Source organism: Dendrobates tinctorius, unplaced genomic scaffold (assembly GCF_039654945.1).
Source record: "Dendrobates tinctorius isolate UK_male_01 unplaced genomic scaffold, ASM3965494v1 ptg000029l, whole genome shotgun sequence".
NCBI lineage: Eukaryota > Metazoa > Chordata > Amphibia > Anura > Dendrobatidae > Dendrobates > Dendrobates tinctorius.
In genome coordinates this window covers 19902111-19914526 of record NW_027361697.1, presented here as the reverse complement: position 1 = coordinate 19914526, position 12416 = coordinate 19902111, and the positions used below count along the sequence as shown (strand labels likewise).

Sequence of the window (12416 nt, the reverse complement as noted above, 5' to 3'; positions counted from 1 at the left end):
GCATTGTGACAATATGAGTGAGGAAGCAGTGTCTGATGATGAAAATAGTGGGTATTGACCTGACACGCTTATTCAGTGATGAAGTAGGTCTTAAAATGCACTGTGTATTAATTCTATAGAAATGTACATATGTCGTGATGTCATTGATGACGTCATGACTGCGCCTGTCCATGTAGTTAGTATAAAACTTTGCATAAAAATTGTTATATGAAAATATATAGTATACAAAATGCAAACTCTTCTGTAACCTAAAGCTACAGCTTTGAAATAGGGAAATATTAGTTATTTTTAGCGCGATGGCTGTCATCGTCTTATGACGTCATAGTTAGGACCTTTGTGGTGATCAATTTTTGGAAAACTTTTAATATGTTGTTCCCCACATAATAGTAATAAAAAAAATCATAAAACGCTTTCTTGCAATTTGTTCCAGGTCAAACCGTATTTTGACTGGACTAACCTGTATATGGGCAGCAACAGAAAGTCGCCATCTGGGAGCCATAGTCACCTATGTCCCTGCACCCGCCTGCCTCCCTGCCCAGCCTTCTCCTCCTCCCCGCCATTCCCGCCTCCTCTCTCCTCCCTCTCAGGACCTGCTCCCCCTCCTTCCCAATCTTCACACAACACACAAGGAAGGAGCCACAAGCAGCAGCAGAAGAGCCGGACACCGCGCCGCCTGTCCTCCCTCACACCCGGACACCGCAGAGCTCTGCCCCACTACACCCAGCAGCCGGAGCCATGAGCTGGGGCACGGAGCTGTGGGTGAGTGTGCGCCCTCGGCTCCGGCGCTTTGTTTCCTGGGAGGGGTGTGAAGGTGATTTGGAGGTAGTGCGGCGGCTGCAGCGCCAGGTGCTGCACTTCGTACACACTGCATGCGGCGGCGGCGGCGGCTCCCTCCCGTGCATGCTGGTGAGAGCTGCTAGTTTGGGGTCTGACTGTGGGGCCGTTGTGTGGCCGCCCGGAGCCGCTTTGTGTGCGGGCAGTGCGCAGCCAGGTGAAGGGCGGCTTTTGTCTCCCTGCCTGGAGCAGACAGATCACACCCTTTCTTTCATGTCCGCTTCCTGGCTGCAGTCACTATCGGCTCCCCACAGATCTTGGGCTCTTCCTCTATGGTGGGCACAATGCCCCCATCTCGCTCCATGTTGTCATTAATTAGGTGCACCACTATAATGATCACATGCGGTAGTGATCTCCGGAGGCCCAGTCACCCCCCCCCCCCCATTCTCCGGAGGCCCAGTCACCCCACCCACATTCTCCAGAGGCCCAGTCCCCCCCCCCCCCATTCTCCGGAGGCCCAGTCCCACCCACCCCCACCCCCCATTCTCCGGAGGCACAGTCCCCCCCCCCCATTCTCTGGAGGCACAGTCCCCCCCCCCCCATTCTCTGGAGGCACAGTCCCCCCCCCCCATTCTCTGGAGGCACAGTCACCCCCCCCCCCCATTCTCTGGAGGCACAGTCACCCCCCCCCCATTCTCTGGAGGCACAGTCACCCCCCCCCCCCCCATTCTCTGGAGGCACAGTGGCCCCTCATCCGCGGAGGCACAGTGACCCTCCCATCACCCCATTCTCTGGAGGCACGGTGGCCCATCATCCCCCAGAGGAAGTCACAACAATCCCCCTCCCCATTCTCCGGAAGCACAGTCACAACCCCCCCATTCTCTGGAGGCACAGTGGCCCCTCATCCGCGGAGGCACAGTGATCCCCCTCCATCACCCCATTCTCTGGAGGCACGGTGGCCCCTCATCCCCCGGAGGAACAGTCACAACACCCCCCCATTCTCCGGAGGCACGGTGGCCCCTCATCCCCCCCCCCACACACACATTCTCCGGAGGCACAGTGGCCACTTATCCCCGGAGGCACAGTGACCCTCCCCCCCCCCCATCACCCCATTCTCTGGAGGCACAGTGGCCCCACATTCTCCGGGGGCACAGTCATCCCACCCCCCTGTTCAGCTCCTTCTTCCCAATTTTAGTTTATATTTTTGTGTGCAAACAATGCAAAGTGATGGTGTGTAATCCCATTCTAATCATAGACCAGGTCATTACAGTAGTCAGTATTGCGCACTCTTACGCTCTGTGAGCTGGCTGGATCAGTCCCCCCCCTCCCCAATGGAGATGGATACATTAAGATATAAAGAGACTGCTATATAATAACCCCCCATTCTGGGCCTCCGTATACTGAGTAGTGCCAGACGTTCTCTGGGGCCTGGGCTTGTCACCAAGAAATGTCTGTCCCAGGCTGATGGAGAGGAGGTGGTGATGTCGGCAGATATGGATTTGGGATTCTGTATCTTACACGTCCAAACACAACGTGATGAAGGATTTCTGCAGACACGGGGATAAGACTCGTACACTGGACGTAACCTAGGAAATCGCATAGAAGATGATTCCCTAATTTACTGCTATTAGCAGAATTGCTCTCTAACATGGGATTGGTCTCGTTATAAAGCAGATTAGTAATTTCCTCTGCTTCTGTCTGGTCGGAATACAGGCTGCCGCTTACAGTCACACACAGGAGTATTTTTGGGATCTGTATGACCCCCACAGAATTACACCATTATAGTCCTCTATTATTCACTGGGTTTGGTCCAGTAGAACCATAATGGGGTCTTAACCAGTCAACTGGATGTGATTCGAGGCCTAAGCGAAACTAGTTACTGATCGCGCAACTGGGAATCCAGTTTTGGGAACTTGGTTATATAATATGATGAACATGATCATGGGAGGTGGAAGGCGACGCACCCGTCAGGACACGATTATATATGGTTCATAGGCAATGGTGTGAGAAAATGCAACTTAGAGGTGAAAATCACTTATGTTTAGACCTTTCGGGTGACTATTTCCTACATCCTGTGGTATAATGGGGGCAGTAAGACCACCTGCAGAGCGAGTCTGGGAAGAGGAAATGAGTCTGTGCTCTGATTACTCCCTGATTCATGCGAGATGTGTAGAAGAGGTGGCTCCGGTCACATGCAGGTTTTTAATAGTAGCTTCATATGGGCAAATACTCTGCTTCCTATTCATCCTTCCATGCTGCATGCTCCAGTATTGTAATGTGAATGCAAATGTCTTGCTGTGGTACAAATGGCTTTCCATTAGTAAATATTCCAATACTGACGTTTGTGTTGGTCGGAGCTTTGAAGTTCTTATGGATGTAACATGTTATAAATCTATAATGACTAAGGACAGAAGATCATGTAAATGTTCTGAGTCAATAGATTGATTCATTAGGATATTATTATTTTGTCATTACAAGTGCTAAGATTTACCCATGATCGTCCTAACTGTGGCTTTGTCCTCGTTTTCCCCCCTCATTTTATTTAAAGGTTTGGACTTTCTGAGGCTTCAACTTATTCCTGAATTAGAGGATCCGTCTCCTCTCCACACGTCTCTTTGTAAATACTTACAATCCCCCAAAATGAAAATTCTAAAAAGCTTCTCTGTTCCTGTATGAGAACGTTGATGGATGAGGGTTTCCAGTTTGGGGGGGTCCCTATACAATCGGTGTTGATACTGTGTGGAGACCCCTTTAACAATGGCAATGGGTCACGCCCAGTTGTCAGTTTGTCTTTTAAATATTGAGGAGGAACAAAACACAGGAAATGTAGCCGTATGAAAGTACTGCCGTGTACCTTGTGCAGGTGGGAAGATCATTGCCGATCGTGCAAACCTTTATGCTATAGACGAATCTTGCATTAGGCAAACGTCGGCACCAGATATGAGACCTTGCCAAGATGTGAGTATGGACCATGTATAAAGCTCTGTGGTCTCTATGATGCAATAATAGGCATCCGGTTTACTCCTGTATGGTGCCTCCATATATAATATGGTCATTTATGAGGTCTAATGTTCTTGCTCCTCCTTACTTCTCATTGACACCGTCTGTTTTGTTTTTCTTGCGTATGAGAAAATAACTATTTTTCACCAGTGTGCTGGATCCAATTTTCATTCTTTTTTGGTCCAAGAATTCATTTTTACAATCAGTCATCTGTTTTTGTCGTATGCAAAAAAAAAACAAAACCCAAAAAAATTCTGAGCTTTTCCTCTTGATTAACTAGTAAAAAGTGTACAGCACACGGATGGTGCTCATGTGGTGTCGTCAGTTTTTTTTTTTTTTTAAATCACGGACCCTTTGATTTGAGTAGGTGAGTTCGGGTCAAGGATAGACCTGTATAATGGACACTTAGTCAGCAAAAGAACACTGACGGGGACGGCCCCATGGACTATAATTGGTGTGCTGTATCCATGAGAATCGCCCTTATAACAGGTAGGTGAAGGACATCTCTGAATGAGACTTTAGGGTATATATGTTTACGTGGTGTTTTTGCTACATGTCAGAGCTTCAGTCAAAAGCCCTGATAAACGCGATTCGAGTGGACCCCTGAAGGGTTCATTGATTTAATGCGGAAGGCAATGTCATTTCGGGCTCTGTCTTGGTCTCTGTTGCAGCAGTGTCAGTCTTCTTGAGGTGGGCACCAGAGTATGGATGGCTGCACTTTTGTACCAACCTCAAGTAAATGGACACTGTAAAAAAAATGAGGTCATCTAGAGCACGAAGAGACTGCCTGCCTCGTTACAGTTCATGGCCCTGTTGGGCGTCCTGCTCGAATCCTGTCTTCAAGGCTACAGACGAAAGTCCCAGCGGAGCCACTGAGGTGTTGCCGAAACGCAATCGGAACCTTAGTGTCTTGTTTTGAAGTTGTGATAGAATCAAAGGAGTTGTTGCCTTCATCAAAAATAGTCCACATGTACCGGAAGACAGGTTCTATTTCCCCATGACACGGGTACTAACTATTCAGACCATGACAAAAATGACCCATCAGAATGTCCTTTTAAGCGTCTTGATTTGCATGACTTCTGAGCTCTGTTCATTAGTAGTAAAGCATTTAAGTATTTTTGTTTTTTTTTATTTTGAACTCGCACTTAATCCTAATTGTTGTAAAGCGTAGCTTCAGTCAGAACACAAAATTGAGCTGTGGGTGTAATCTATGCAGTTACTACTAATTTGTGTCATTGTAACTCCAGAGGAAATCCTCCACTTGGTGCTATCCTAGGTAGGATTTCTCGTCAATGCCTTAAGCTGGAGTCACACATAGCGACTCACCAGCGATCCCGACAACGATATCAACGTGTCAGGATCGCTGGTGAGTCGCTATGTGATCGCTGGTGAGCTGTCACACAGACAGCTTCACCAGCGATCAGCACAGCGACGCCGAGTGCGTGGCGTCGCTGTGTTTGTTAGTTACCAGTGCACTGATGCAGGGAGCTGGTCTCCCGCCTGTCACACGCAGCGATACGTGCTGGCCAGCGAGAGACCAGCGACAAAAGAAATGTCCAGCGGTTTCCTACAGCGATCCCGGCAGGGGGGCCGGTCGCTGATCGCTGTCACACACAGCGATCTCGCTGGTGAGATCGCTGTTGTGTCACAAAACTGGTGACTCAGCAGCGATGTCGCTAGCGAGATCACTGTGTGACGGGGCTCTTAGGAAAAACCAAACCAACTGGGATTTCCAAATTAGTGGCCAAAATCCACAGTCTGTGCAGTTAAAAAAACAATTTCCGATCTGATCTTGCAGAAATTTCAGTTGCTTCTTTCTCAGCTAGAACATATTGCGGCCAGGACGCCGGATAGTGTCTTTTCAGGATATCCAAAGTCTGTTTTTGTTTAAATCTATATAGAAAATCCTGTTCCTGATCTATTAAAGTATGTTGTTCTGTAAATTACTAGATGACAGGTTCCATGATGATCGCATTAGAGCATTTTTTTTTTTATTTATTTATTTTTTTACCGTAAATCTTACAAATCCTTTGTGATTTGTGTATTATGATTATTCCAACATTTTTAAATGCTTTAAATTGTGTTTATATGATTAGGCCTTGGTGGATCTGTCATAAGTAGAGTTGAGCGACTTTGGTCGGATCGGGTTTCGTGAAACCCGAATGAAACAAAATAAGTTTCAGATGAAACTCGTCCGACTAGAGCAAAACAAAGTCGGAGTTTCGTCCGAAACCCGACCCCAATGCAAGTCAATGGGAAATAAAAGTCGGACGAAACTCCGACTTTTTTTTGCTCTAGTCGGACGAGTTTCATCTGAAACTTATTTTGTTTCATTCGGGTTTCACGAAACCCGATCCGACCAAAGTCGCTCAACTCTAGTCATAAGCATTATAAAGCGGGCATCATGTTTGCAGCTTATTCTCCTGGGCACTGCTACTTTCCCTGTAGAGATGCTGAGATGTGGCTGACTTGGATGTCCTTTTTAATTGCAAATTTCCACACTGTTTGGGATACAATTGGATATAGTTTTCAAATTTATTTATTTATTTATTTATTTTTTTTTAATTTTGGATATTGGCATGTAGGGAAGTTTGTGAATAATCGGATTTTCTGCTGAAAACAAGTACGGTACGTAATTGCTTATCTGCTGGATGCGAAAAAATGCGGAATGTAATTATATATAATGTATTTATTTTTTCCCAAAAAATTAAATAGGCGAGTCTCATCTGCTTTTCTAGGAGAACCTACGTTCGTGTGAAAGAGCCTTAACAAGGATAAAAGTGGTCCATTCTGCCAATCAGTACTGGTCCCAGTAGTCGGACCACCATGATCAAAAAGTTCTCCTCTATTCTGTGGATGATTAATAACTTGTTCTCACTGGACAATTCAATTAAGTTTGATTCTGGGTTGAGAACCTACTGGCCCCATCTCAAATTCCGTTGTGTGCCGTTATTTACCGCCTGATGTCCCATTGGTTGGTATGACTGAATATTTGTCCCATACATTGGGCAGTTGACTTTTTTTTTTTTTTTTGTTTCCAAAAAGTGCCAGATATTTTTTTGCACCCCCAATTTTTGCCAATTGCGTATATATTTGTATAAATTGTCCATTTGAACACAATGCCCAGATGTGGTATGAGCCTAACCAACAGTGCAGACACTTGACAGAGCCAGGACCACCTTATGGTGTAGTGCCTTTTGAGGTGCAGTGTGTCCTTCAAGACTACTGCTCCCTCTTTGGAGAACAGTTCACTGTGGTTTGTACAATGTACAATAAAAAATTATATTGTGGTACCGTGTTAGCCAGAAAAATCGATGTAAATATTTTTTTTATGCCCCAAAAATGCCAAAAGTATTCTATTAGTGATGAGTTTATTGGCTTACCAGAAGAATGTTTGCAAGCTTTTAGAGCACAGCAGCTCCTTCAGGCAGGTTTCCAAGCCTGAAGAAGGAGCAGCTGTGCCCTGAAAGCTTGCAAACATTATTCTTCTGGTTAGCCAATAAACACATCACTAATAGAATACTTTCGGCATTTTTGAGCATAAAAGTATTTATATCGATCTGTGCTTTGTATAGCAGACATGCCCTTTAAACAGCAAATACATTAGCGTGAGTAACGTGCTGACAGCGGTCTTTTTAGGGCTTTATCTTTCCTATGTTTTTTTTCACCTGTTGACACATGCTGGGGAGAGGGATCTTATGTAGTTTTACTTTTTCCATATCTGGATCAGTTTCTTTCTTTGTTTACTTGTATATATTTGTTGGTTATGCAAGAAAAATGAATCGTTCACCCATCGAGTGCTCTTTTTCCTTTAGTGACAGGTCAAGTAATCATGCTTTAGTGAGTATTTCTGAGTACTGCCTTCTTGCCTAATAACCTGTAGTAATAGTTTCCAACAACTGAAAAAATTCTCATTCATGTGTTATATTCTCAGAATGTTGCACACTATGTATGTCGGGTGGGGAACCCTATTTCTGCAAGGGGCCATATGGATATTTATACCTTCATTTGGGGGCCGTAGAAAATGATCAACTTGATATTTATCCTTCTATATAAACATTTAATGAACTCGCCCTTAGTGAAATGCTCTTTGGCGTGGCTGTGATGTTAGGTGGTATCGATATTGCTATTCGCAACTGATTTTCCAGACTTGCATCGTTCTGGAGTGCAGTCGACTCTTTGCAGTGAATTTTGAAAAGAAGATGCTGGGGGCATACATGTCACAGGAGGGGTGGTCCTGGGCCATATACATTACAGGAGATGCTGGGGGCATGCACATCACAGGAGGGGTGGTCCTGAGCCACATACATTACAGGAAACGCTGGGGGCATGCACATCACAGGAGGGGTGGTCCTGGGCCACATACATTACAGGAGATGCTGGGGGCATGCACGTCACAGGAGGGGTGGTCCTAGGCCATATGCATTACAGGAGATGCTGGGGGCATGCACGTCACAGGAGGGGTGGTCCTGGGCCACATACATTACAGGAAACGCTGGGGGCATGCACGTCACAGGAGGGGTGGTCCTGGGCCACATACATTACAGGAGATGCTGGGGGCATGCACGTCACAGGAGGGGTGGTCCTGGGCCACATACATTACAGGAGATGCTGGGGGCATGCACGTCACAGGAGGGGTGGTCCTAGGCCATATGCATTACAGGAGATGCTGGGGGCATGCACGTCACAGGAGGGGTGGTCCTAGGCCATATGCATTACAGGAGATGCTGGGGGCATGCACGTCACAGGAGGGGTGGTCCTAGGCCATATGCATTACAGGAGATGCTGGGGGCATGCACGTCACAGGAGGGGTGGTCCTGGGCCATATACATTACAGGAGATTCTGGGGGGCATGCACGTCACAGGAGGGGTGGTCCTGGGCCATATGCATTACTGGAGATGCTGGGGCTGTCGCTGCGGTCTCCAATCAATGGTGGGACGGTAGTACAAAGCGCTCTGACTGCCCACAAGGTACATCCTCATGCTGGCACTGGCCAGTGTGAGGATGTAGTCCATTATTGCATGCTCCACAATGAGTAGTTAAATTGCCCGCAGCTGTCCGCCAGCCTGAACACTCCAGTCCCTGGTGGTAATCTGCCCGGGGGCCGGAGAAGAATTTTGTGGCTGCGGGCCGAATGATCCTCACCACCGATGTATGTAATGCGTCAATACGTGAGACATTTATCATATCAATTTTTATAGCTCTTTTTGTGTTTTTGTGGATGTGGAAATTTTATTAAATGATTATTCTTAACTTGAGAAATTAACACTTGTGCACAGGATAGGCAATAACTTGGTGATCGCTGGGAGGTCCAACCAAAGGGATCCCTATCCATCCTGAGAACGGTGCTATAATTTATTAACTCTCGTGATTGCCAAGTTTGGAATATCCCTTAAAACATGGAAGAGAAACCTTAACATGCTTTTATGTATGTGGCACGTATCCATAACTTCATTTCCTATATGATAGAAATGAGGTATCACTTCTGGGATAAGGAAGGGAAAGAGCTGCGCAAGTATTTCAATGAGGGTTTATTATAAAGAGTTTGTGCCTCCTCAGCACCTCTTTGTCACCAGAGCCACAAACTGTATTGGTGTACCCTGCGCACATACATCTGTACCTTCATAGAAAATTCTGCGCTTTCCTTACATCTTTAAAGGGTTGTTCTCGCTATAATTTTCCAAGTATTACTCCATTCAGAAGGATCAACGTTGATGGACAACTACAGAACTCTACTGCAGAAGTTGTCAACCCATACACATTGTAGAGAGCGTCGAGGTACATGCACGACTGCTGCTCCATGCAGGCTCGTTCTCTTGAGATGATGGGTGCAGTGTGGAAAAAGGTGGGTTTAGGATCGCTACGCTAATAATTGCTGGGAGTCCTAGAAGTCAGACAGTTATTACCTATCAACGGGACCCATTATAAAGACCTTTAAATGATATATAAAGTGGTTATGTATGCAATGAGGAAATAATCATGGTTGCTTCCTTCTAGAGCGAATCAATTGGATCTTGGTACATTGCAGGGTCAGTAATCTGTGGCTGCCAGCTAGGCCTTGTGGACGTGCCACTAGGGCTGTGGAGGCTTGCAAATCTCTTCCAGGTAAGATTTGTGAGCCTCCCATCCAGCGGCCAGAGACTACTGACCTGACCAATGGACTAGATGCCCCCGAACCGATCCAACCATTGTTAATTGCAATCATGAAAACTAAAGGCCCATTGGTGTTGGCTTTATGGGTTCCGGTTATTCCAGCTAGCATACCTCCCAGATGGTAATTCTTTGTGATGACTGCCTGCTAGCAATGTCAGGAGGCATGTCATGTGGCACGATCCAAGGGCATCTGTAGTATTAACACTGTTAAGGGGTACCACCCAAGGTGGCGAGACAAAAAAAAGCTCTTCTCCTGATCCAGGGCTGCTGCTCTGTACTCGGCTCTGAGTCCCCTGGGATCAACATCTGGTGGGATGTCGTGAGCTATATATTCTGAGATTGAAAACCTATTCAGAATGTGTGACTTGTTTCCACAGGGTATTTTATATGGTCAGTTGGATTTACATGCAGATTTTGCTACTGATTTCACTCTTAGAATAATTAATGTGGAAGGCATGCTGTGATTTCCGTTTTTCTAAAGATAGACTTGGTTGGAGCCCCTCTGAGCAGGTAGTTGACATATTAGATTAATATGTTAATGTTAAAACCCTTAGAGGACTTTCCTTTTGCAATAAATCAGTAATGTTTTATCTGGTGTAAATGCTGCCGTTTCCCTGAATCTGATGTGTTCCTTTTGTTCCTGCGCCTCTCCATTCCTGAGATATGGCCCCCTCTTGTATAGAAATAGTCTTGTCAGCCAAGGGGGCAGGGCTCTAATGGAGACTCCCACACCCACTTGGCTTAAAATACTAGATTTTTATACAGGAAAGGAGAAGCCGTTTCTCGAGAACGGATAGGCGTAGGAAGAAAAGAAAAACGTCTCCAGTTTCAGGAGAACAGCGGCATTTACACTAGATAAACAAATACATACGAGGGGCACCTGAAAAATTCGAGGCCCACCCATGAAATCTTTTTTTTGCATGGTCTTGTTTTGCAATGCAATATGTTATTTAGTTAGTTGAATGGTCTCATGAGCAATCTGGATTTATTTTGATTATTTTTTTTTGTTTCCGTTACAGCATTTTAAAGTTGGGTCGCAAGGCTGAAAAATATGGAAATGGAGAAGTTGGCAAAGTTCACACATCGGCTGTTGCAATGGCTGCAATTCCACCAAGGTGCTTTTTCATCTGTGGGAATAGGTGATAGTCCGAGGGAGCCAAATCAGGGGAATAGGGTGGGTGCTGAAGCAGTTGGAAACCACAGGAGTGAATTGCAGCCATTGCAACAGCCGATGTGTGAACTTTGCCAACGTCTCCATTTCCATATTTCAGCCTTGCGACCCAACTTTAAAATGCTGTAACGGAAACAAAAAAAATCAAAATAAATCCAGATTGCTCATGAGACCATTCAACTAACTAAATAACATATTGCATTGCAAAACAAGACCATGCAAAAAAGACTTGATGGGTGGGCCTCGAACTTTTCAGGCGCCCCTCGTATTTGTGGCAAGTGACAGGTCCTCTTTAAAGACTATATAGTAGTCCGGTAACGTCCCTGTTCAATTCCTTGTGTCTATCTTTAGGTGTATTAAGCCATTGACAGGCAGTTGTGACCTTTTGAGCTCGGCAGGCACACATCATGGAGCGTAATTTGCCCCTTACACAGGTCCCATGGGTTAATAGCATTACGTTGACTCATGCAGCGTGCACGGCATACTAGTCTGCCACTCTGAGCTGGCAGTAACTCGAGGAACAGGCATGACTTGAACGACCTGGTTAGGAGTCCAGAACCCCATGGATGTAATTTGAGCACCTACAGTACCCGGCACAGGATGTCGTGGATTACGGCCTGAGATCACTGAATATTTGTGCAGTGAATCAGATTTTGCAGTTTGCGTTCCTTCGTTTTATTTATGCATGATATAATTAATTCCTTGCATAGATTTTGTCTTTGCCAAGTCTGCAAACGAGATGTGCCGCTGTACAGATGAGGCTCGCCGGATCCTATATAAGTATAACATTTTACCTAGCCCGCATATAAAGGATGCCCTCAATACTTTTATAGTTGCCTTGACAACGAGCGAGTTCCGAAGCCGAGAACACACACTGTGCATTTGGATGTTCCTCAGATATGCCAGTATCGTTTGGCATTGGCTCCCGCTATGACGCCGGCATGCAGACAGCTCAGGCGCGATTCCTACAAAGGGGCTGCTTTCCCAGCAGACTGGCCCGGATCTTAAATGGATTTCCAGCTGAATTTGTGCACATGATTAAAATAACGTTTTCTGTTATGTTTGCCGTTCCCTTGGCCAGTAATTCAATTTGTAGGATTTAAGGGAACTCTGCTTAGAAAAATCACAACTCCCCAAGTACAGTAATGCAGTGTCAGAGAGATCTTCGCTTTTGCCATTTTTTGCGCATGATTTTCTCGTGGATTCCTTACATTACATTGCCATTAGTGACGCTCGTACAATTGTTCTCGATTTTACTTAATGGCTGATTAGCAATGGGTTTGGCTTGCTTTCACTCATTTGCAAATGCAAGTATGT

At 45.7% G+C, this 12416-nt stretch overlaps 1 protein-coding gene across 4 annotated transcripts in view; it reads left to right on the top strand.

Moving 5' to 3' along the window:
• Positions 1 to 519: 519 nt before the first annotated feature.
• FNBP1L (formin binding protein 1 like) overlaps positions 520 to 12416 on the top strand; it is a 159831-nt gene continuing 147934 nt past the window's right edge. For 3 of the 4 annotated variants that reach the window (XM_073571423.1, XM_073571424.1, XM_073571422.1), the window contains exon 1: positions 520 to 759. In XM_073571423.1, coding sequence (XP_073427524.1) covers positions 736 to 759 — 24 coding nt within the window. In that variant the 5' untranslated portion in view covers positions 520 to 735. The remainder of the gene's footprint in view (positions 760 to 12416) is intronic. The other variant, XM_073571425.1, reaches the window with a different exon arrangement.